The sequence below is a fragment of the Ursus americanus genome, chromosome 36 (genome assembly GCF_024610735.1).
Source record: "Ursus americanus isolate L20-20 chromosome 36, mUrsAme1.1.p, whole genome shotgun sequence".
Lineage (NCBI taxonomy): Eukaryota > Metazoa > Chordata > Mammalia > Carnivora > Ursidae > Ursus > Ursus americanus.
The window spans coordinates 24,969,581-24,993,788 of NC_142162.1; the positions used below are offsets into that span (position 1 = coordinate 24,969,581).

Genomic DNA, 24,208 nt, shown 5'->3' on the forward strand with positions numbered 1-24,208 from the left:
TCATGTCCTCATCTTGGACCTGCTGTGGCCAGTTGCCTGCTCGAGTCTATTCCGGCAGTCCAGACCTTGGCGGCCGAGCCTACCTGTGTTCCTGCACAACAGCCTGGGTGTCCTCATGCTGGCACTTCGCCCAGTGTGTCTGTTGTCATTGCCTCTTTCCCTGTCTGACTTCCCCACTCTCCTGTGAAATCTGGGTGGGGCCAATTCTGTCTTGGTCATCCTTCTGTTCCAGAGCCTGCCCAGAGGATATTTGAGGAGTATAAGAACAGGAGAATAATTATCCTCAAAAATGGGAAAGTTAATAACCTATCTTTTTGCTTACTTGATTTTTGGCCCTACTGATAAAGTCTTTAACTCTCCTGCAGGCAGACAAGTTGTTAAAAGCATTGAAAGCCCACCTTAAACACGAAGCAAAAAAAGAAAATGAGAATCAGGTAAGTAATATATATATATATATTTTTTTTTTTTTACCACCTATTAAATACGAAAACAATTATATTTAATGAATGAGTGGTAAACACAACTAGTGATGACTTAAGACTTCCTTTTTATCCCTAAAGAGATCATTATTGATAATAATAAATCCTTTGATAATAACTATTTGCTATAAAGAAACTACCTAGTAGTGAGTAACCTACTCACTGATGATGTTCTCATAAAAATGCCACGTTAATGAATTACTAGTTGCCAAACATTACAAGAGTTAGCTTGGTATGAGCAAGGAAGGAACAAGATTTGAAGCCCCCCAAAATCCAGGTTAAGTAGCAGTTCTGTCATTTCTTTTTATGTGATCTTGGAAAACTCAAATGCCTTAATTCTTAGTTTCCTATTCTTTAAAATGGAAACATCTGCTCTGCCGAATTGAATGTCATGAAAATCAGATGAAATAGGGCCTGTAAGAGTGGCTCGTGGTGAACTGGACACCAGAGTGGTAGGGGAGGGGGTGTCATGGCTGCCTCAGACCGAAGGTTTTGACAGGGCCTGACAGTCAGTGGATGCTGTGTTAGGGCCAGGATTCTAAACTTGACATAGAGGAAAATCCAGAAAGGCCTTAAGGCCTTAGGCTTTGAAGAGCATCTGTTATCTATCTGGAAATGAAGGTAAATATAAATATGAATGGAAAATCTAGCTGCCAGCCCCTCATCTTTATCATCTCTGTATTCCAGGTTATAAACACTTAAAACTATTAATTCTCAAAATTCTTTTGGGGAGCCTGGGTGGCTCAGTCAAACATCCAACTCTTGATCTCAGCTCAGGTCTTGATTTCAGGGTCCTGTTTTCAAGCCCCTCATTGGGCTTCATGCTGGTTATGGAGCTTACTTAAAAAATAAACATAAATAAAAATTTAAAATGTAAGGTAAAATTTTTGATTCTAGGTTTAATTAACTTAAAATAGACAAAAAAAAGGATTAATTTTGACTTCTAGCTTTAAGATTTTACATCAACTAAATCTCAATCTCTATATATAATTCTTTTAATGGTTAAGGATATGTGATTAGTGCCACTTGAAATCAAGATTTTAGTTTGGATGGTAGTTAATAGAGTAAAAATCATCTATCATATTTCAGATTCAACATCTCCGGGGCCGTTCCATTTTGGGAAAACTTCACAAAAGCACGGTGATAGTCCAAATTCATTCAGATAAAGAATTCCTAAGTGTCGAATCTGTAAATAGTGAACTTAGGGCGCCTGGGTGGCTCAGCCGGTTAAGTGTCTGCCTTTGGCACAGATCATGATCCCAGGGTCCTGGAATCAAGCCCCCACGTCGGGCTCCCCCCTCAGTGGGGAGTCTGCTTATCTCTCTCCTTCTGGCCCCCCTCCCCGGCTTGTGCTCTCGCTCATGCTCTCTTTCAAATAAAATTAAAAAAAAAAAAAGTAAACTTAAAGATTTATTTATTTTTACGGAGAAGGTGTGCATAACCACGTGTGGGGGGAGGGGCAGAGAGAGAGAGAGAGAGAGGGAGAGAGAATCCTCAAGGAGACTCCCCGATAAGCAGGTTGCCCATGGCAGCGCTCAATCCCAGGACCCCGAGATCATGACCTGAGCTGAAATCAAGAGCTGGCTGCTCAGACGACTGAGCCACCCAGGCGCCCTCAATAGTGAGCATAGATTGCTGGGAAGACCTGATACAAAGAGTCGATTTATCTAAGGTTATAGGAGGAGTGAACACAGTCCAAGTGCGTAGCAAAGAGATCATTGATGTTACCAAGAATTGACAGATATGCAAACTTCCTGACCCCCAAATTATCCCATAGGGAATGCACAGGTGTTGGTCACATCTGAGTGAGGGGACATCACACCTTACGGAAGCCTTAACCTTGTGCTGTAGGTCGGCCTTAACTGTAATAAGAGTTGAGCAGCTTGGTATGTGGGCTAGTGTGGCTGTGTGCCAAGGACTCCCTTGTCTGAACCGGGGGTGCCTCGGCAGTCTTGGAGTTAGACAGACCTCTTACAGGTACATCACTGTGCATTCGGGAATGAACACCTCCTCCCTGATCACTGTCCGCCTCCCAGACTAACCTGTGTGGAAGGTGCATGGGATTAACACAAGGGATCCGCAGTGGTGCTAACAGCCATCTGAACAGGACAGTTGCCGACCGCTCCTGCACGCTGCTGCCACGGAGTCCCTGCAGGAGGGCTAAATAAGCGCTTTCAAAGTGTCTCTGTAGTCCCGCGATATGCAGCCTAAGGGTGTTACTTGTTTAGTGGACATGGTTTCTTTTCCTTCCGCATGACTCTCCGGGGACTTGGGAAGTGGGATCCGGATAGCATCTTTCTACTCACGCATCTTCACCTTTGAATTTGCGTTTACCTGTCCCACCTGTCGTTTGCTGACCTTCTTTGGGGAGCGTTCACAGGTGTGTCTGGATGTCCTTCTCCACCCTGTCCCCTTGCTCCTCTCAGCTCCTGTATCTCCTTGCCACTCTTCATCCTGGACCTTCCAGCACTTGGAACTGCATCACTTCTGTAATATTTTACCTCTGTCTAAAACCTGCCGTTCTCTAGACCTCCTTAGTCTTTGACTTCCAACACGTTTACTTGATATCGTGGTTCTCATTGCAGGGTGCATGGGAGAATCATTTGAGGAGCTTTTTACACATGGTGGTATATAGGCCTCACCAAACCCCAGGCCCACTAAATCAGTTCTCAGGGGGTGGGGGCCAGGCAGCACCGTGAAATGGAATGAAAATCAGGATACAAAGCACTCGAGCTACCACTCCCACACGCAGAGCCCCGGGAGGCAGGACCGGGTAAAATATTGGAAGGCTTCTCTGTAAGGAAATTCAGTGGCATTGCGCTAAGGCCTCTGGCTTCTAGCGTTCAAGGATTCCCTTGCATAACAGCCTCCTCCCCACCTAAGGACCACAGAAGATCAGATCCTGCCAGATCAGCCCCTGCCACACACCCAAGCCCCTGATGAGATCTTTCTTATTTTTTAAAACCAAGTAGCCAGCCAACAGACACCAGACAGTTGAGGGGAAGCCTGCAGTGTGAGAGAGCGGAAGATAAATAACAAGGTGACCCCTAAAGGAGACCCAGATGACCCAGAAGACAGACAAAAGCTTTAAGAAAAAAAAAAACCGCCTTACAGAAACTTAATGATTTATCAGCTAGAATCAAGCCCCACAGACACAGCACAGACGATTCAATGAAGGTTACATAACAAGCTGTAAATGTTACCGTAGAGAATAGATGGCAGACATGGAGCGAGAAAAGGAGGACAAGAGGTGAAGGGAAGTATAAGGGTTCTGTGCTTGGATTTTACAGCAGGTGTTGTGTAGGTGTGGGACAGGATGTGAAGGTTTGAGAATCCTTAAAGCAGCTAATAGAGCGAAGAGGTACAGCGCCCTCAGGAAGAAGGTGGGAGAGGAGAGTGGGCCCAGCGAGCTCCGCCGCAGCCCGTGACGGGCGCTCGGAACAGCCACTGCCAATACAAAGGGGGAGCCCGCAGCGAGCTGCGCGGGACGTGGGTGTCAGCCGCGGAGGTGAAGCACCTGCTTTCCGGTAGACTCTCTCTAGGACTTGGTTTTAGCCACAGGTGTGTAATATCAGTTTATTTCAGCTTGGATCCTCATTAGAATTTAGGTATAAAAACAAAAGCCCCACGAAGCAAATCAAGCCTCTCCTTTCTGGTGTGGATGTAGGTAAGAACGTGCTGCAGACAGGCCTTCCTCATAGTCACGATCGGTTCTCACTGATTTTTTTTTTTTTTCCTAGTGTTTCCATACTTTTGTTTTTACATTTAAATCTTCGACCCATCCAGATTGCATTTTGGTGTGGGGGGGAAAAAATTAAGCTTCATTTCCCTTCCCCCACCAAAAAGATAAAAAGCGTGGTTAGTTTTCTCCGCATCACGTGTTGAATCATGAGTCTGGTCTTCCCCCATGAAAACGAAGGGCAACTCTTATCAAACAATGAGTTCTTACACAAAAGCAAGTCTCTTTGGGATATTCTGATACTTGTACCTTGCTGTTCGGATAACGGAGCTCTTTACTTTTAGATTATGGTAGTAGAGGTGTCATTCTTACCTTACTCCCTTTTGTTTGCCTTGGACAAGTTACTTTAGACTTGCTAAGCCTCAGTTTTCCCCTCTGTGAACTGGGGATAGTGTTAGTGCCTATCTCATAGGCTTTGAGGAATAAGTGAGGTAACCCATGTAAATAGTTAGCCCAATGAAGTTGTGATATTAGCTGTAATTATTAGAGCGTACTGCCTGGTACTTTGCTTTATGTACATTCAAAAAATTAAGGCTAACTTACTTATTCACATTAAGAAAACTTTGCTTTCCTAGCCTAGTTTTTAAGCAGGGGTTGTTAAATGTGATTGTTTCTTTTCTTTTCTTTTTTTTTTTTCCTTAAGATTTTATTTATTTGTCAGAGAGAGCGAGAGAGCACAAGCAGGGGGAGCGGCAGGCAGAGCAAGGAGCCTGATGTGGGACTCGATCTCGGGACCCTGGGATCATGACCTGAGCCGAAGGCAGATGCTTAACTGACTGAGCCACCCAGGCATCCCTGATTATTTCTTATTGTGTGCTCCAAAATTCTTGTCCTGGCCTATACCTGAGTACAAGAGAGTTATAAAATTACCTTTTGAAAATATGTTTGTTTTGTTTTTTTAAGATTTTTTTTATTCATTCGACAGAGATAGAGACAGCCAGCGAGAGAGGGAACACAAACAGGGGGAGTGGGAGAGGAAGAAGCAGGCTCATAGCAGAGGAGCCTGATGTGGGGCTCGATCCCATAACGCCGGGATCACGCCCTGAGCCGAAGGCAGATGCTTAACTGACTGAGCCACCCAGGCATCCCTGATTATTTCTTTTTGTGTGCTCCAAAATTCTTGTCCTGGCCTATACCTGAGTACAAGAGAGTTATAAAATTACCTTTTGAAAATATGTTTTTTATTCAGTTTAAATTCTGATTTTTCCTGAACATTATAACTCTAAAAATAGGACATGGCAGACGAATGTCTTTCTTTTCAGGATGGCAGTCAAACTTCTGCATCGTCTTGTGATGAGGCTGAGATTCAGAGCAGCGGCCAGGAACAAGCAGTGAGGGAGGCGGTTGGCCAAGGCACCAAAACCAGGAGAAGGTGCCGGACAGTCTACAGGAATCCTGACTCACAGGTGAGTGGAAGTGTGCAAGTTTTGACCACCACGTGTGCCAAAACTGGTATATTCTTAGGAGACTTTCTCTTTGAACTTCCTTATGACAGCAAAGGGTTGTAAACTCTGTGTGCTCATAAGCTCCACGAAAGCACAGCCCCGAGCCTAGACTGGTCACCGCACCCTGGGTGCTGGCACGTGGGAAGCACTCACTGAGGATTAAGCACAAATTAAATATTGGCTGAGTAAATATAAAAGTTGATTAAGTGCTGACTTAAGTGAGGGCCAGTAGGAAGGATAGACACACCAACATTAGTAAGATTTTTGTTTTCCTTTTCAACTGGCCGCGAAGTAGTGATCACTCTTCAGTTGGTCGTTCAGCAGAACAGTCACGTGATCAGCCAGGCGCTTCCCTCAGTTACGTCAAGAGGACTCTGATTTTATTCCTTTTTTATTCTCTCATTCAAGTGTAACTTTACAAGACACAGTCCTAATTTTTATTTTCTAGCTCCATATAGTCCCTTGGCCTTTAGACGGTCCATTTAGACTGTTAATTTCTCATCCCTAGGAGAGCTAATCTTGCTATTTAAGCTTTTCAGCGGCCCCCAGTATGTCCTGTTCCCAAATCTGCCACTCAGAAATCTCATTCTCCTACCTTTTCTTCCTTTAGCCCCTTTTCAATTCGCCATGCCTATCTTTGGAAGACAGTGGTGACTTTTTACCATTTAAATCCTTTATTCCCTTTGAACGTTGGTACAGGATCGCTCAGAGATAAAAGTAAGTGAAATTCTGGATTCTGAAATCCAGAACCAAGAGAAGCAGGAAAACCAGGATCTCAGAACAGTTGCAGAAGTTCCTTCACCACCAGATGAGAGCCAAGGAGAGGAGAATGCCACTTCCTCAGGAAAAAGAAGAATAAATGGTATGTCAAATAAGTAAAAACAAAACGGAAGCCTGACATTCCTAGGGGCACCGCTGTGGTTCACGTCCTAGGACTGGCAGAACGAAGTACCACTAGACGGTTTTTCCTCCGGTCCTATCCCGGCTACTAGAGGATAAGACTCCCACATACCTCTTGGGGGAACACAGTTCAGCCAGAACACCATGCCGTAGGACGCCTGGGTGTTCTACAATGAGAGTGGAAGTTAACACCAAATACAGTGGACCATCGAGTCCTCCTCAGTACCGTTGTGGGAACCAGGGTGAGAGTGATAGCTGGAAAGTTGAGGGGCGCTGATCTCCACGTGGTTTACAAAACGTGGGCTCTCCCCCTCCCTGGCTGCTCCAGACACCGGTGTACAGAGCCGCGTGCCTGCGCCACTGCGAGCACTGAAAGGGAGCCGCAGAGTCTCCCTTCCTGGTGGGCCGGCCGCTTTTATTATGGTAAATGTATCCTTAGTCTGGAACCTTCTAAAAATCTCTTCCCTAAACTTCGTCAACTAAAAGTTGGTTTCGGTGAGACCAGAAAACTTCAGTTCCCCAGACCTAACGGGACTGGGTGCTTTATGATTTCATTCCCCGGGAAGCCTGCCAGGGCTGCCGTGTCTCATGGTCGCTTCCCCACAGCCCCTCTGTCTGCACACCCGAGGCAGGGCCTGACCGGCGGAGAGAGGAGGCGACCCGCTCCCGTGGCCGCCATGCAGTTACGTGCAGAATTGCTAATGCTGAGCCTGCCCTCCTTCCCCAGAATTTGCAATGTCTTAGCAAATGGAGGTTACTGAAGGTAGAATTGCAGGTTCTCACTGAGCCTGCGGGCCTGCAATTTCGGATCAGCACCCCGGGATTAAGCTGCATATGCCTCATAAACCCGTTATAAAGTCATGATTTAGAGCAAGATATAAGGAACTGTGACCGAGTCAGACGTGGGGCTGGAATTGCCAGTGTCTGCTGTTGTACCCATCGTTTTGTCAGGGAGACTTAGCGGCGGGACCCAGTTTCAAGGGCATGGAGAAACCAGGGTGGACGCATGAAGTTCGCTTAATGAAACACAGGCTACTGGAAGAACAGAAATAGGATCGTGTAGTTTCTGGTGAGAGGGTTTTTTAACTTTTTTTTTTTTTTTTTTTAAGATTTTGTTTATTTATTTGACAGAGAGAGAGACAGCCAGCGAGAGAGGGAACACAGGCAGGGGGAGCAGGAGAGGAAGAAGCAGGCTCCCAGCGGAGCAGGGAGCCTGATGCGGGGCTCGATCCCAGGACCCTGGGATTACGCCCTGGGCTGAAGGCAGACACTTAAGGACTGAGCCACCCAGGCGCCCCTTTTTTTTAACTTTTTATTTTGACATAATGTCAGACTTAAGGTTGCAAGAACAGTGCCAAGTGTTGCTATGTCCTTAATTTCCGAAATGTTAACATTTTGCCACATTTGCTTTGGTCCTTCTCTGTTTATGTTCATGTGCACATATGCATCCGTGTAGGTGTCGTCTGCATGTTGTTCCCTGAGGTAAGTTGTAGAAATGTGCTCCTTGGGGCGCCTGGGTGGCGCAGTCATTGAGCGTCTGCCTTCGGCTCAGGGCATGATCCCGGAGTTCTGGGATCGAGCCCCACATCAGCTCCTCCGCTGGGAGCCTGCTTCTTCCTCTCCTGCTCCCCCTGCTTGTGTTCCCTCTCGCTGGCTGTCTCTATCTCTGTCAAATAAATAAATAAAATCTTAAAAAAAAAAAAAAAAAAAAAAAAAAGAAATGTGCTCCTTGCCCCCTAAATACTTCAGTATGTGTTTCTTAAAACACAGGCTTTAAGGGCACCTGCCTGGCTGCCTGAGTTGGTAGAGGATGCAACTCCTGATCTAAGGGTCGTGAGTTCAAGCCCCACGTTGGGCCTAGAGCTTAAAATAAAACAAAACAACACAGGACTTCCTCTCACGAATGTACAAAAAGCTCATTGGTAGGGATTCATGTTCCACATTGCAACTAACCTTTAAGAAACAACCATTGTCAAGTGGTGCTTAGCATAGTATCAGAAAAGAATATCCACAGTTCCTTGAAAAGGCTTAATACTACAGTACTCTCCCCCTTTCAGCCACCTGTTTGTGGCAAGATTTGTTTTCATATATACTTCAAACAAAACAATATATCATAATGTACTGTATGCAGAAGCCGGTAAGAGAATCCAGCTGCTTTTGACTAAGTCAGACATTAAGTAAACTGAAAACATACCATCTTCTCACTATTTTTGTTTGTTTTAGAAATTTTAGCAATTTTTCATAAATGTTTTTGTTAACGTAACAAGTACATTGTTTTTTAGTGTATCGAATATTTTTAATGTTTTAATTATATCTACTGCCACATACTGCTAGAATGTAAACAAAAATGGGGGGTCCTCCGTAATTTCTAAGAGTATAACACGATCGTCAGACAGAAGTGTGAGACTTGCTAGTCTGTTCTATAGATGACCTTATTTAGGTCTCATGAGCTATTGTATTTTTTATTTTATTTATTTATTTATCAGAGAGTGAGAGGAGTGCGCGCACAAGCAGAGGGAACAGCAGGCAGAGGGAGAAGCAGCTCCTGGCTGAGCAGGGAGCCTGAAGTGGGGCTTGATCCCAGGACCCTGGGATCATGACCTGAGCCAAAGGCAGACCCTTTACTGACGGCACCACCCAGGCATCCCTTCATGAGTTATTCTAGTCATGTCCATTAAAGCAAAGGAAAATCTCGGCTCTTGGATTTCATTATGTCTCTTTAGTATCCTTTAATATGAAACATTCTTCAGTCTTCCTTTTTCTTTGAGGATTTTTTTTATGTTTACATTTTTTAATACAGGCCAATTTGGGGGTCCTCAGCCATGATTTGTCTAATACGTGGTAAGGGTTGGATTTAGATGGTGCACTTGTGGCAGGAATCCCACAGAGTAATCCTCAGTCCGGGCTTCCAGAAGGCACAGGTGGTGGCTTGTTACCAGGTGATCACCTTTGCTCCTTTGTGAGGCTGCTTTTTTTCCCATTTGTAATAAGCATCTGGTGAGGAGTGCTTCTGACTCCATAAACACCCTGTGTTGCATGGAACTTTACCTTTCTGGTTGTAGAGCCAAATTCCAAGCAGAAGCTCCTACCCAGTCATTCTTTGATGTTTTATGGATGCATTGGGAAACCTTCAGTATGAGGGATGTGTTTATAAGTAGTATTTCTTGAAAACCCACTTGGATACTTTTTTTTTTTTTAAGATTTTTATTTATTTGACAGAGAGAGAACACACAAGGGGAGTGGCTGGCAGAGGGAGAGAGAGAAGCAGGCTACCCATCAAGCAGGGAGCCCGATGTGGGGCTTGATCCCAGTACGCTGGGATCGTGACCTGAGCCGAAGGCAGACGCTTAACTGACTGAGCCACTGAGGCGTCCCCACTTGGATACTTTTAAGTAGATTGCCTCAAGTTGAAAAAGATAACAGAATGTGGTTGTAAGTGAGGGAAAATAGTCAATACAGACGCCATGATTACAGCTGGATTTAAAGAATAAAAACAAGTGTGGAAGCGGAGGACCTGAGGAAATAACCCGAGAATGCTCACGGTGTGATTTTTTTTTTTTAATTTTAATAATTAAAGTAATCTCTCCGCCTAATTTGGGGATCAAATTTACAATCCTGAGATCAAGAGTCACGTGCTCTACCAACTGAACCAGTCAGCCACCCTTGGATTGTGTGATTTGTATCATTCTAGTTAAAATAACCTGCTCATAGCAGAAGTTTTGAAAAAGCATTCTTAAATTTCTTCTAGTTATTTATTTATTTGAGAGAGAGCAAGAGCCCGCGGGGAAGCAGAAGGAGAAGCAGGCTCCCCATTGAGTGGGGAGCCCAACTAGGGCTCGATCCCGGGACCTTGGGATCATGACCTGAACTGAAGGCAGACGCTTAACCAACTGAGCCACCCAGGCGCCCCTTAAATTTCTGATATATTTACATAACTTCTATACAGGAAGCATAAAACTTCTTCCTGCTTGAAGCATATGAGCTAAAATTGTAGTGATGCTATAACTCATTCTCCGTGCTCATCTCTCCCCCCCTCCCCCCACCTTGGCAGACCCCATCACATGAAAATGCCCCCATGTTAACTTCTAGACCTTTTTTTTTTTCTTTCAAGTTTCATTTAGTTTCGTAATCTCTCCACCCAATGTGGGACTTGAACTCACAACCCTGAGATCAAGACTCGTACACTCTGACTGAGCCAGCCAGGCACCCCCAACTTCTAGACGTTTCTTAATAGCAAGAACTTGTTTTGAAATCTTTCATTAATTCGGTATCTTTGGATTCAGGTGATGAAGATTCAAAGGTACCTTCAGAAAGAAAGAAGCCTCTCTACACAGATGGGTTTTCCAAACCTGGAAAAAGCAAAAGAACTACAAGCACTACTCCAAGTAAGTCTTACACACAAAGAAACAAAGTAAGAGTCGGCACGTGCAGGCTAATGCCGAACAGGCCGTGCGCGAGACCGAACAGGCAGTGCGCGAGACCGGCTGAGAGCTTGCGTGCTGGAACCGGGCCTGGCATCCTCACTCATTTCCCAGCTCGGAGACCGGGGGCCTCTTAGCCTCAGTAAACCCACTTCCTCGGTTTACAGTAGGACTGAGTACACTGCCTGTTTCATCAGGTCACTACGGACAGAGCTGAGGTTGCCCCTCCATTTCCAGATCACTGCCATAAGGCGATAAAGTGACTAAAGCAGTAAAGTGAATCAAGTGCGTTTGTTTTCTCGGCATGGAAAAGTTATGTTTAGGCTGTGCCGTAGTCTGTTAGGTGTGTCGTAGTGTTATGTCTCAAAAAACAACGCACCTATCTTAATTAAAAAATAATTTATTGCTAAAAAATGCTAGCCATCGTCTGAACTTTCAGCAAAGTGGTCATCTTTTTGGTGGTCGAGGGTCTTGCCTCCGTGTTGATGGCTCTGAATGATGGGGGATGGTGGTTGCTGAAGGTTGGGGTGGCTGTCGCAGTTTCTAAACAGAAGACCACAGTGAAGTTTGCCCTAACCGTTGACTTCCTTTCACAAAGGATTTCTCTAGCGTGCGGTGCCATTTGATAGCATTTTGCCCCCACTAGAACTTCTTTCAAAACTGGCCTCCATCCTCTCAAACCCTATCAACTAAGTTTATGGAATATTCTAAATCATTTGTAGTCGTTTCAACGTCTTCACAGCATCTTCGCCGGGAGCGGATTCCATCTCAAGAAGCCACTTTCTTTGCCCGTCCGTAAGAAGCAACTGCTCATCCATTACAGTCTTATCCTGAGATCACAGCAAGTCAGTCACGTCTTCAGGCTCCACTTGTCATTCTAGTTCTCGTGCTCTTCCCACCACATCTGCAGTTACTCCCTCCACTGAAGTCTTGAACCCCTCGCAGTCATCCTTGAGGGGTGGAATCCGCTTCTTCCAAACTTCTGTTCGTGCTGATATTTTGGTTTCTTGTCATGAATCATAAATGTTCTTAATGGCATGTAGAGTGGTGGTCTTTTCCAGAAGGTCCATCAGAGGAATTATCTATGGCAGCTATAGCTTACAAAATGTCTTAAATAGGACTTGAAAGTCTAAGTGACTCCTTGATTCATGGGCTGCAGAATGGATGCTGTGTTGGCATGACAACAACGTTCATCTTTCTGTGCGTCTCCCACAGAGCTCTTGGGTGACCAGGTGCATTGTCAGTGAGCAGTCATATTTTGAAAGGAATCTATTTTTTCTGAACAGTAGATCTCAACAGTGGCCTTAAAATATCCAGTAGATTCTGTTGTAAACATGTGCTGTCCAAGCTTTGTTGCTTGATTTATGGAGCACAGGCAGAGTAAGTGTGGTACGATTCTTAAGGGCCTAGGATTCTCAGATGGTTAAGGAGCATCGGCTTCAACTTCAGGTCACCAGCTGCGTTAACCCCTAACGAGAGTCAGCCTGTCCTTTGAAGCCAGGCATTGACTTCTCTGTAGCTATGAAAGTCCCAGATGGCATCTTGAAGCAGAAGGCTGTCTCATCCACACTGAAAGTCTGTTGTTTGGTACAGGAGCCACCTTCAGTAATGATCTCAGCTAGGTCTTCGGGGGGACTTGCCGCAGCTTCTCCATCAGCGCTTGCTGCTCCACTTCGTACTTCTAGGTCCTGGAATAAACGTGAACCTCATGAACCAACCTCCGCTAGGTTCCAGCTTTTCTTCTGCAGTTTCCCCAATGGCTTCAGCCTTCATAGAATTGAAGAGTGTCAGGGCCTTGTTCTGGATTAGGAGTTGGCCTAAGGGGACGCTGTGGCTGGTCTGATCTTCTACCCAGACCACTCAGACTTCCTCCATATCAGCAAAGGCTATTTTGCTTTCTTGTCATTCGTGTATTCCCTGGAGTAGCGCTTGTAATCTCCTTCATAAACTTTTCCTTTGCGTTTATAACTTAGCGAACGTGCCCCAGTTTTCAGCCTGTCTTGGCTTTGCCATGGCTTTCTCGCCAAGCGTAATCATTTCTAGCTTTAGATTCGAAGTGAGAGCTGTGCAGCTCTATTTCACCTGAAGACTTAGCGGCCACTGTAGGAGCAGTCAGAGCACAAAACATTTATCAAGTCTGCCACCTTATTTGGGCACAATTACGGCAGTAAAGTCAAAGATCGCCCATCATAGATCACCAAAGCAAATATATAACAATAATGAAAAAGTTTGAAATATTGCAGTAATTACCAAAATGTGATACAGAGACCCGAAGCGAGCCAGTGCCGCTAGAAAGATGGCTCTCTTGACAGGGCTGCAAGAAACCTTTGATGTATAAAAAGAAACAAAAAACCCCAGTATCTCAAAGTGCAGTGAAACAAGGTATGCTTGTATATAGATTGAGACTTTTTCTACCTCTGATTACCCAACATAGCGAGCACATGGCAGGTACTCAGTAAATCTGAGAACAAAAGTCTATAAAGTCCTTGGTACAATGTTCACCTTGTAGTTTTTCCTTAATTTTTTTTTAAGTACTCTCTACCCCCCACGTGAGGCTTGAACTCACGATCCTAAGATCGCCAACCAGGCGCCCCCTAATTTTTTTTTCATTAATAAGTTTAAGGGAGTCCATATCTAAACACATAACTGTTCTCTGTTGTCTGGTACATAGAATGTTGAGTGTTGTATATTTATAGTACTTAGAATGCTGCTCAGCATATATTAGAAATGCCTATACTTAATAGTTAATTAGAATTTCTTTAATTTAAAAAAAAATTTTTAAGTTCCTTTTTTTTTTTAAAGTGATCTCTACACCCAACATGGGCTTGAACCCACAACCCCAAGAGCAAGAGTCATGCACTCCTCCGACTGATGAGCTAGCCCCCCCAAGAATATTCTTAATCAGAAGAGCACAGAGCAGGGGTCAGCAAACTACTGCCAACCCCGGTCTGTCTTAAAAGACTTAAGCTGGGGCGCCTGGGTGGCACAGCGGTTAAGCGTATGCCTTCGGCTCAGGGCGTGATCCCGGCGATCTGGGATCGAGCCCCACATCAGGCTCTTCTGCTATGAGCCTGCTTCTTCCTCTCCCACTCCCCCTGCTTGTGTTCCCTCTCTCGCTGGCTGTCTCTATCTCTGTCAAATAAATAAAATCTTAAAAAAAAAAAAAAAAAACACTTAAGCTAAGAATCGTTTTTACACTTAAAGGATTGTATGAAAAAAAAAAATCAAAGCGTATGTGGCCACAAAGACTAAATAAAATACTGTCTGACCCTTAACAGAAAAGGTTTGCCCATCCTTTGTATAAAGCTCTCTAAGCATTATAAAATGTCAAATTTATGACTAAGTAAGGGCCATTTGATTAATTGGTGAGGGGAGATGACAAATCTGTTATTCTTTTCTTGTTCTATGGACTAAACCAAGTTGTCATTTAGTGAAATGGACAGTGGAGAGACGGTAAATGTTTGATAGTTGATAAGATGAATATTATACTTTGTTCCCGAGTTTCCAAAAACTGAAAGATTTGAAATTAAAGTTTTAGCAAAGATGATGTTGAGTGTCAGGGATGCAGAGAAGAGAATGAGTGCTAGCAGAAAGACAAAGGGAAGGTGAATAAATGGATTTGTCTTGTTATTAATTGTCATATTTTGGGGAACATTCCAGACTTTAAGAAGCTTCATGAGGCTCGTTTTAAGGAAATGGAGTCCATTGATCAATATATTGAGAGAAAAAAGAAACTTTTTGAAGAACACAATTCATTTAATGAACTGAAGGTATGCTGATAAAATTATGTGTTTTGGGGGGGGTTGTTTTTTTAAAGATTTGTTTATTTGAGAGAGAGAGAGAGAGAGAGCAGGCACAAGCAGGAGGGGCAGAGGGAGAGGGAAAGAGAATCCCAAGCAGACTCTGTGCTGAGCCCAGAGCCCAGCTGGAGGCCTGATCTCAGGACCCTGAGATCACAACTTAAGCCGAAACCAAGGGTCAGATGCTCAATTAACTGGGCCACCCAGGTGCCCCTAAAATTATGTTCTTAACGGGACTGAACTATTTGATTTTATGTTCTTATTTTTTTTTAAGATTTTATTTATTTGAGAGAGAATGAGAGGACACAAGTAGGGGGAGCAGCAGGGAGCTAGATGCGGGGCTCAATCCCAGGACTCTGGGATCATGACCTGAGCCGAAGGCAGATACTTAAGGACTGGGCCACCCAGGCGCCCCGAACTATTTGATTTTAATGTCAGTCTCTTAGCTAATACAGCGGGCCTTTTATTACTCTACCAGTGGAATGGTTTGAGTTTAATGTATCTTTGTTATCTGAAATTGCTTCCCCCACCGTAAGAATTTTCATGAACCCTCAGAATAAAACCGGGAGTCCTCACTATAAGGAGCTAATTCCGAAGTGCCAGTCAGTTGTCCTGTTTTCAGCATTCCCACAGTGTGCTGATCGCTCTTGCTGAGGCTGCGCTGATTTACGGTGAAGCCATTTTCTTTGCCTGTCTCTCACCTAAAGGAAAAAGGAACGATTGTAGTGGCTAACTTACGGGCTTCCTGCTAACAGAGCTCCCGGGGGCCCTTCAGTCCAGGTCCTGCTGGACTCTAGGTCCCGTCGAGTAAGAAAAGGTGATGAAGTCAACCCCGAGGGTGAATTAGAGCCGTGAGTTGACGACATCCTGTTACTACCTTACACGGTCTCTGGTGTTCAAGACGTGCCACATAGAGGACTGGGGACATTTACTTGAGAATTTAATAATACAAACAACCTGCCTGTTTCTCAAAAAGAATTGGAGGCAGTCTTTGGAATTACAGCACAAGATAGTATAAAGTTGCTTTGAAAGAGGCAGAAATGAGCACTGTTAGCAGGGACAGTATGTGCTGTGTCAGTCAGTTGAGTTCCGCGTTTTCGAATACAAATGCCAACACAGAAACGCACTAGGTGACAAGTTCCAAATATTTTATTTATTTATTTATTTATTTATTTTTTTTTTTTTTTTTAAAGATTTTATTTATTTATTCGACAGAGATAGAGACAGCCAGCGAGAGAGGGAACACAAGCAGGGGGAGTGGGAGAGGAAGAAGCAGGCTCATAGCGGAGGAGCCTGACGTGGGGCTCGATCCCAGAACGCCGGGATCACGCCCTGAGCCGAAGGCAGACGCTCAACCGCTGTGCCACCCAGGCGCCCCCAAATATTTTTTTTTTAAAACATACATCATAAGCTTCTTAGAAGCTGAATCTAGAGTAGTAACATTCATTTGAACTCTTCATAAAACCACAGCTAACCTAGTTGAAGACACTGTTTATCAGCCAGCTAAGAGCGACAAAGCCAAGCCATGGCCTTTGCAGGCCTGCGTTGCTGGACTCTGATCCAGCAGCACGGGTGGAGAACCAGAGAAGAGGCACTCCGTATGCCCGTAACAATGCTTGCCTACGTATTAGCAAGGGCCAGGTAGCACCACGCTGACAGTCGCATACCTGAGCCCACGCTGATGATGTACAGGAAGTAGACCTCGAGTTTCTTTTCTTTTCTTTCTTTCGTTTTTTTTTTTTTTTTTTTGCATGAGAATGAGCGAGCTGCAAATGTGCCTGCAAGCAGGGCCACTCATTTTTTCCTTACCACGAAGCTGAGTCTACTTAAATACTCGACTGAAAGTCAAGTTTTCTGTACCACATACTGTGGGTGAGTTAATTTTCCAGGCAAAAATTAGGGCAGAACAAGTGCCTCAACCCTCAACTTGAGGGTAGCCCTGAAGATGTGTTAAATAAATGAGTAGGTTATCTTATTTTCCACTGATAACCCCACCTGAATGGGGTTAGTTCTAAAATCCTACCCCCACTCCCCACTGTTTAAGGAACAGATCTCTCAGATGGGTTATTGGGGATGATCTATTTGGAAATTGGAAAATAAGAAACCATTACAGTGACTTCACCATAGCTGATAGGAAGTTTTTCTTGACAGTTGACATGTTTTAGGATTGGTCATTGGACACTGTTGGATAATAATAAATAAGCAGAGATCCTAGACATCCTGGCAACGACCGGTGTCTCCTTGACTTTCCTGATTAGAGCAGGGAGACCTGTTTGATTTGGTTGTCAGATGGCCCTCTACAAGCAACAGAAATCTGGTGCCCCAAGATGCCTGTTTATCTTCCCCACAGTGGGAGTGATGAGTTTTAGTCTTTTATTAATATGAAAAAAATCCCAATTGGCATTTCTTTGATCATTATATGTATGTTCTAATTGGCTGGGTTCTTTTTTGTAAATTTGTTTTTTCTTAATTTTTACCCATCTATTAGCCATTTGTATTAATGCTATATATTCTATATTATAAATACTTTCCTTCAGTTTATTTTTTAGCTACATTAATGGTGTTTTTTATCTTGTGAAAGATTTTTTTCTTAAATTTATCCAACTTTTCCTTCTAAGGGTCTGTGCTGTCGTTGTTGACTTTGGTCACACCCTGCCTGTTCCAAGATCATAAAAATAAGCTCTTACATTTATTTGTATTGCTTTTATTATTTTTCCCTATATTTAATCCTTAACCCACTTTTTTTTTTTCGTATATGGTAAGATTGACCTCTTTGTTAGGATTAAACAGGATTTTTATTGCTAAAAGAGAGGGATTGGTTACATACATCGCTAACAAAAGGAGTTAATACTACTAGAATAAATGGCTTAATATTCTACCTGAAAAAAGTCAGACGGGCAAGGGCTAGTAGCCTCATTTCTGCATTACAAGTAGTTGAAAACAAAGATGCAGAGTTGATGGTCCTGACACCAAGTGAACTGTGAGGAGACACAGCATGAAAGTGGGAATTTGGGGGGAAAGACAGAAGGCAGCAGAAAAGATGTGAGGGATACAACAGTGTGCTTCATACATCTAACCTGGGCTCCTGCCTAACGGTACAGATGTGCGTTTGCTAAATATTTCAGTACGTTTTAACTTCGTGTCACATCAGCGTCTCTTCTGCTTGTATGTTGAGAAGTGGACCTACTTCTGAGTGCTTGTGTTTCCGAGGATACAATCAGAATTTTTCTGACTTTTGTCTTCACCTTGTCGATTGCAGTCGCGCCACCCCTGTTGTCCGTTCACAAAGCTGAATTTCTCTTGCTTGCAAGAGCTTCAGCCAGTGATAGGAGGTTCTCGTTATTCTTTGCGCCCTGACAATGTCTAAAAAATAACCTAAGTGGACCTTCCCTGGCCATTTCAAAGGGAGGGTTTCCTGCCCTCTCTTGTTTGTTTTTTAATAACTTTAAGAACCCATTGAGGGGGTTTGTGGGGGCAGGGTTGGAATTATTTGTAGATTCCATGTGCTAAGTGTATAATAGGTGGTTCTGTGAGTTGTATTTAATAAATGGCTTATCATGTTCTCAAAGATACTGTATGTCCGAGAGAAGCTATTTATTCTCCCTTTCTGGCTCCAGGACACTTTTGAGCCACATTCTTTAGTCAGAAAATACCTGGGTTCAGGGGCACCTGGGTGGCTCAGTCGGTTGGGCCTCTGCCTTCGGCTCAGGTCATGATCCCAGGGTCCTGGGATCAAGTCCCGAGTCAGGCTCCTTGCTCTGCGGGAAGCCTGCTTCTCCCTCTGCCTGTTGCTCCCCCTGCTTGTGCTCTCTCTGTCTCTCTTTCTGTGTCAAATAAATTAAAAAAAAAAAAAAGAAAGAAAGAAAAAGAAAAGGCCTGGATCTGTGGCAGCTGAGAAAGGCTCTCTGTAACGCATGACTCAGCACAACCAGAAGTTACTCCTAACTCGGTCACCACAGCGGTACAGGTGCAAGGAACTGCCCGGCCCCCTGGTAGGTAGGAAGAGGATGAGGCGGTGAGAAGGAAAGCTAACAGGTGGGGTTAAAAAGTAGGTACGGAACAAGGGGATGAATGGGGGTGCTCTGGAGACAGTGCTAAGAAGCCCAAATTGAACATGGTGCGGTGTCTTTCTGCAGAAGCAGCCCGTCACCAAGGGAGTGGCGGTGACTCCAGTTCCTCTCCGAGGAAGGCTCCCTGCGGCTTGTACGCCCACCAGCCAGCGCCGCTCGCAGGGCCGGCCCCTGGGCGCCGCGGGCCGGAGCACCTTGCGTGGCAAGGGCTCCGCCAAGCGTTCCGTTCTCTCGGCGACTAAAATGAACGTCAGGTAAGAAGAGCTCCAAAATGTAATCGAGAACAAGGTCTCAAAGCTTTACTGCTTCCTGTACGTTTCAGGTGGGCGACATCGAATGTTTTAATGTTGATGAGAAAGAAGGCAAAAGAGGATCAGAATGGAGAGAAAATAAGTGGATGGCTTTTATAAGCTCTAACCTTTTGTCTTTAAATTTGTGGTGGATTTTCTTATCAAACCTCTCTAAGCTCACATTTGGCTCATAAGTAAAGATAGAAGGTATATATGGATATTCATTTTACTAGTTTTATGTATGCCTGTAAAGACGTGAAGAGAAGATTTTCCGTTGACTTAAATGTAAAGTTGAAGCTAAATTCCTACAGAAAATATCTAGATGCAGAGAACTTAATTGACTCGTCCTGAAGTTTAACTTTTGAAACCCACGGGGTACTGCAGTGTCATAGTTATCGTATGTCCCACTGACCCCTCTATTATCTTTGTACCTTTCCTGACAGCAGGGTAGCCCGCAATTATAACTATCCCAGAGATGAAGATCTTCAGGCCCCCTTTCTTTAATATAGAAATTTTAATCTCCCCCCTCTTTTTTTTTTTAAGATTTTATTTGAGAAGGAGAAGGAATGAGAGTGCATGAGCAGGGAAGGGGCAGAGGGAGGAGAAGCACGATCCCTGCTGAGCACGGAGCCTGATGTGGGGCTCAGTCCCAGAACCCCAGGATCATGACCTGAGCCGAAGGAGACAACCCACTGAGCCACCCAGGCGCTCCTTAAGATTTTATTTCTAAGTAATCTCCACAACCAGTGTGGAGCTCGAACCTACAACCCTGGGATCAAGAGTCACATGCTTACCGACTGAGCCAGCCAGGCGCCCTATTCCCTCCTTTCTAAAGGGTGTTTGCAGCATCTAATAGCGCTGGTGCCTGGTAACACTTCCCCGACACATGTAATTACTTGATGTCATTTCTAGAGCTTACAAATGCCCTTAGGTTTGGAATTCTGTTTACTGAGTTAGCACGGAGTCTGAGGACCTCTACGCGGCAGTTCTGACTGTATTTAATAGTACCGAGAACACCGTGGTCGGGCGAGCCCTCGCTCTACTGCAGTGTTCAGAGCAGCCCGGGCTTCACAGCGCCTCTCCCAACGTGCAGGTGTCGTAACTGGGTCACATGGTATTTCATACTAATGTCGGGTGCTGATACCGGATTACTACTACTTTTAGTTTAAGTCCAGAAGTTCTCCTCTGTTAACCCCACCACCACCAGGTATATATATATATCTGTCCTTCCTGATTCTCACTGAATCTAAGACACCACCAACTGCAGACTCACCACTATTTTATGAACCACTAAGAAAAATCACTGCCAACGATGATGTTACTAATTACGAAACACATCCCAATTTCAGACGTTAAGATGCATAAAAAATATGCATCATAGTCAGTGGAATAAATTTATGGCAGTTTGCTAGGAGAATGAGCTTATGTACCATTTAAATGAATGACCATCTACGAGGAAGACGTAAGATCTGTTCCCGTCACTTATCTGGTAGAGCGGTTTCCTGTTCCCTGATCGGCCGGCACCAGGAGGAGAAAGAGGGGAGTAATTCGAGCGCCACAGGCATTTCCTTGGAGCCCTACCTTGTCCTGTCATTGTCCAAGGCAAGGAAAGCAGAGAATACAAAACCGTATTTTACAAATTAAGCATCGTAAAATGTTTATTCTGCAAAAGAGGTTAATTCATGGGACACCTGGGTGGCTCAGTTGGTTAAGTGTCTGCCTTTGGCTCAGATCATGATCCCAGGGTCCCGGGATCCAGCCCCACATCAGCTCCTTGCTCAATGGGAAGCCTGCTTCTCCCTCTGCCTGCAGCTCCCCCTGCTTGTGCTCGCTCTCTCCTTCTGACAAAATCTTAAAAAAAAAAAAAAAGGTTCATTCACTTAACAAGTATATATCGAGCCCTTTCACTGCTTGGTGGTGGGCAGGTGGTTTTGCTCGTACGCTTGGTGTGTTACTCTTCACACAAGCACTCATGTTTGGTACTCCTCTGTCCTGTGTAGGTTTTCAGCTGCTACCAAAGATAATGAGCATAAGCGTTCACTGACCAAGACTCCAGCCAGAAAGTCTCCTCATGCGACCATATCTGGGAGTACCCCTAAAGGCCAGGCTGTGCTCGGGACATACAAGTTAAAGTCCACAACCGGGAATTCTGCTTCTGGTAAAAGAAAAAACTCTGGTTCATCTTTAATCTGTGTAACTTCATGAAATTATTTTTTTTTTAATGATTTTTTATTATATTATGTTAGTCACCATACAGTACATCCCCGGTTTCCGATGTAAAGTTCGATGATTCATTAGTTGCGGATAACACCCAGTGCACCATGCAGTATGTGCCCTCCTTACTACCCATCACCGGTCTATCCCATTCCCCCACCCCCCTCCCCTCTGAAGTCCTCAGTTTGCTTCTCATAGTCCATAGTCTCTCATGCTTCATTCCCCCTTCTGATTACCCCCCTTTCTTTATCCCTTTCTTCCCCTACCGATCATCCTAGTTCTTATGTTCCATAGATGAGAGAAATCATATGATAGTTGTCTTTCTCTGCTTGACTTACTTCACTTAGCAACTTCATGAAATTATTAAGCATATTTGTTTACTTAAAGCCTCTCCACAACTATAAAATCCAAAGCAAAAATTTCACTATAGCATATTTTTCATTTTATATTAGTGAGGAAAATGCCCGAGACATGAACAAAAAACTGGTATCTGCCTGAGGACTCCATCTTGTCTCTGAGGAGTCCTAAGATGGTGACCCTCCCTGAAGAGCATTCGGCCCCTTCTTGGACTCAGGGATTAAAAGGAGAATCACAGTGTTCCTTACAGCCTCTGGCTGGTCCTCCAGGACTGTGAAACTAACAGGATCCCAGAGTTCTGGACCAGTAGATTTTGTAAACCGGAATACGCCGTATGGATCATCTGCTGCACACGGCCTACTTCGTCATCACCTACAAGGACTAGGTGGTTTTCCAAAGAATACTGCAGTAGCAGTACAGAGTTAAAAAAAAAAAAATTACAACCAGCAGATCGAGGCCTGGATTAGAACCGAGTATGTCAAAATTCTCCTGAGCGTCCTGTTGAACCCGTCAGGCAAGAGCCTTGGTCCCATAGAAAGGCTCGCCAACTCCCGAGACTAGAGCAGTCCAGCAGGGGCCTCAGACCAGAGTCCGGGCTCGGTAATCAGCGTGCAGAGTCTGTGAGCGTGTCTTCATACCTTAAAGATAGGAGTGAGGCGGACAGCTACATTTTAAGCGGGTCCAGAGGTAGTGGGAACAGTAAGTTTATGTGATGCTTCCTTTAAATGAGCGCTCATTCCCGCCCTAACCCTTCATCTCAACACCAGCAGCAAGCACCCGTTCCACGTAACATTCCCGGTCTTCCGACAGTATGGGAAGAAAGGCGCCTGGGCAGAGGGCAGTGCTACCAAGGAAGGGGACGTGCCTAAGATGGGACTGTGTTATTTTACAGAGAGCTGAGGTCACTGAGTAGCAGCCACTTACCTCATAATGACAAAGGACTCAAAAATGCTCAGAGAACATGAGACAGAAACAATGTTTTCCAAATTGTGAGCTTTCTCATGGTAATTCAGGGGTGTGCCCAGTTGGGATGGGATCGTTTTTTCCTCCAGTTATCAGATACGAATCTTATGTAATGGAAATCAAATTATATGATTTTTTCCCAATGATTTGCTTCACTCAGTTTGTGTCAAGAATCATCCATACTGATAAATGAGCTATAAAATGTGCACTTTCGCTGGTATGGATATACTTCGATTTATGCGCTTTCCCGCTCGTTGACCACTGGGCGTGTCCAGCTTTTGTTATCAGCGCTATGACCATTCTTACCCATGTCTCCTGTGTACGTGCGGAGCCTCTCTAGACCTCGGGCGGACTGGTGTGTGGCGGGGCTGCAGTTACGGTACGGGTTGAACTGTACCTATTGCAACTATGCTCGCGCTGTGGCCAGCCCCTGTCCCCTCCCTGCCAGCACCTGATAGCGACACAGTGGGATCACTTAAGCCCAGGGCTTTTGTGCTCTTCTCATTTAACTGAGTGGTCCCAGATCTTGGTGGCTATTCATATATACACGCAAGTGCTGCCATTCAACAAAAGCCTAAGTGCAGCCTGTGACGGGAAAGCACTGTGAAATGTGCCCGATACACGGTGCCCAACTAGGGCAAAAATTTGGCTGAGTCCTACCATTCTGGTATATTAACTTTAGGGTACAAAAATTCACATTTTTAAATAACTGCTTTTATTAAATAACCAGAGCCATAAATCTTTTCACCTATATGTGATGATTAGGTTCCTTGCAGGCTTTATATCTGTGGATGAAAATGTTACTACCAACATATTTTTAAAGGGTGAATAATACCAGGGACATGGCCTGAAAATTTACCCAATTATTTAAACAGGATTTTCAACTCCCAGCTGATTCTAGGAAATATCCTAATATTGAGACTATTTGGGAAGGTGCTCACAAGGGAAGCAAGTCTCAGTGGTTAGCTTGCCTTAGTTACTCTTCCCTCCCTGTTCCTTTTTAACCCTACGTGTTTGAGACTGCCCATAGAGGCGATGTTTTTGAGACTGAGACATGGTACTTCAACAAGAAACTGTATAGGCCTTTTTTTCCTAATGAAGCCCTGGGGTTTCGTTCCTTGGTTTTGCAGTTGTTACTCCGTTCAAGCCGACAACTCAGGCAGCACAGACTCCAGTCTCCAACAAGAAGCCAGTGTTTGATCTCAAAGCAAGTCTGTCTCGTCCCCTCAACTATGAGCCACACAAAGGTACGTGCAGATGGTCTGAGATACAAGATGTGCCGAAGCCTGAGAATTAAATAGTTCTACATCTGAGGATGTGAAAATTCTAGTGCCTCAGTGGAAAGCCGTACTTGACCACCTAGAATTTCATCCCCCTGGGTCCACATGACCCGTGATTTAAAAGACTGCCCACTAAGCAAATACTAAATAATTCACTTACATTTTTGTTAATCAAAGATGTAACTTCTAATTGGTGTTAAAGAAATAATAAAACTTCAGGCAAAAATCAAGAAACTTGGAAATTGGCTTG

At 44.4% G+C, this 24,208-nt stretch overlaps 1 protein-coding gene across 1 annotated transcript in view; it reads left to right on the plus strand.

The window, feature by feature from the left end:
• NUSAP1 (nucleolar and spindle associated protein 1) overlaps positions 1 to 24,208 on the plus strand; it is a 33,607-nt gene that overhangs the window by 5,901 nt on the left and 3,498 nt on the right. The window contains exons 2-9 of the mRNA XM_045771066.2: positions 366 to 434; positions 5,481 to 5,624; positions 6,363 to 6,525; positions 10,847 to 10,948; positions 14,645 to 14,754; positions 18,921 to 19,108; positions 21,145 to 21,302; positions 23,809 to 23,925. Coding sequence (XP_045627022.1) covers positions 366 to 434; positions 5,481 to 5,624; positions 6,363 to 6,525; positions 10,847 to 10,948; positions 14,645 to 14,754; positions 18,921 to 19,108; positions 21,145 to 21,302; positions 23,809 to 23,925 — 1,051 coding nt within the window. The remainder of the gene's footprint in view (positions 1 to 365; positions 435 to 5,480; positions 5,625 to 6,362; positions 6,526 to 10,846; positions 10,949 to 14,644; positions 14,755 to 18,920; positions 19,109 to 21,144; positions 21,303 to 23,808; positions 23,926 to 24,208) is intronic.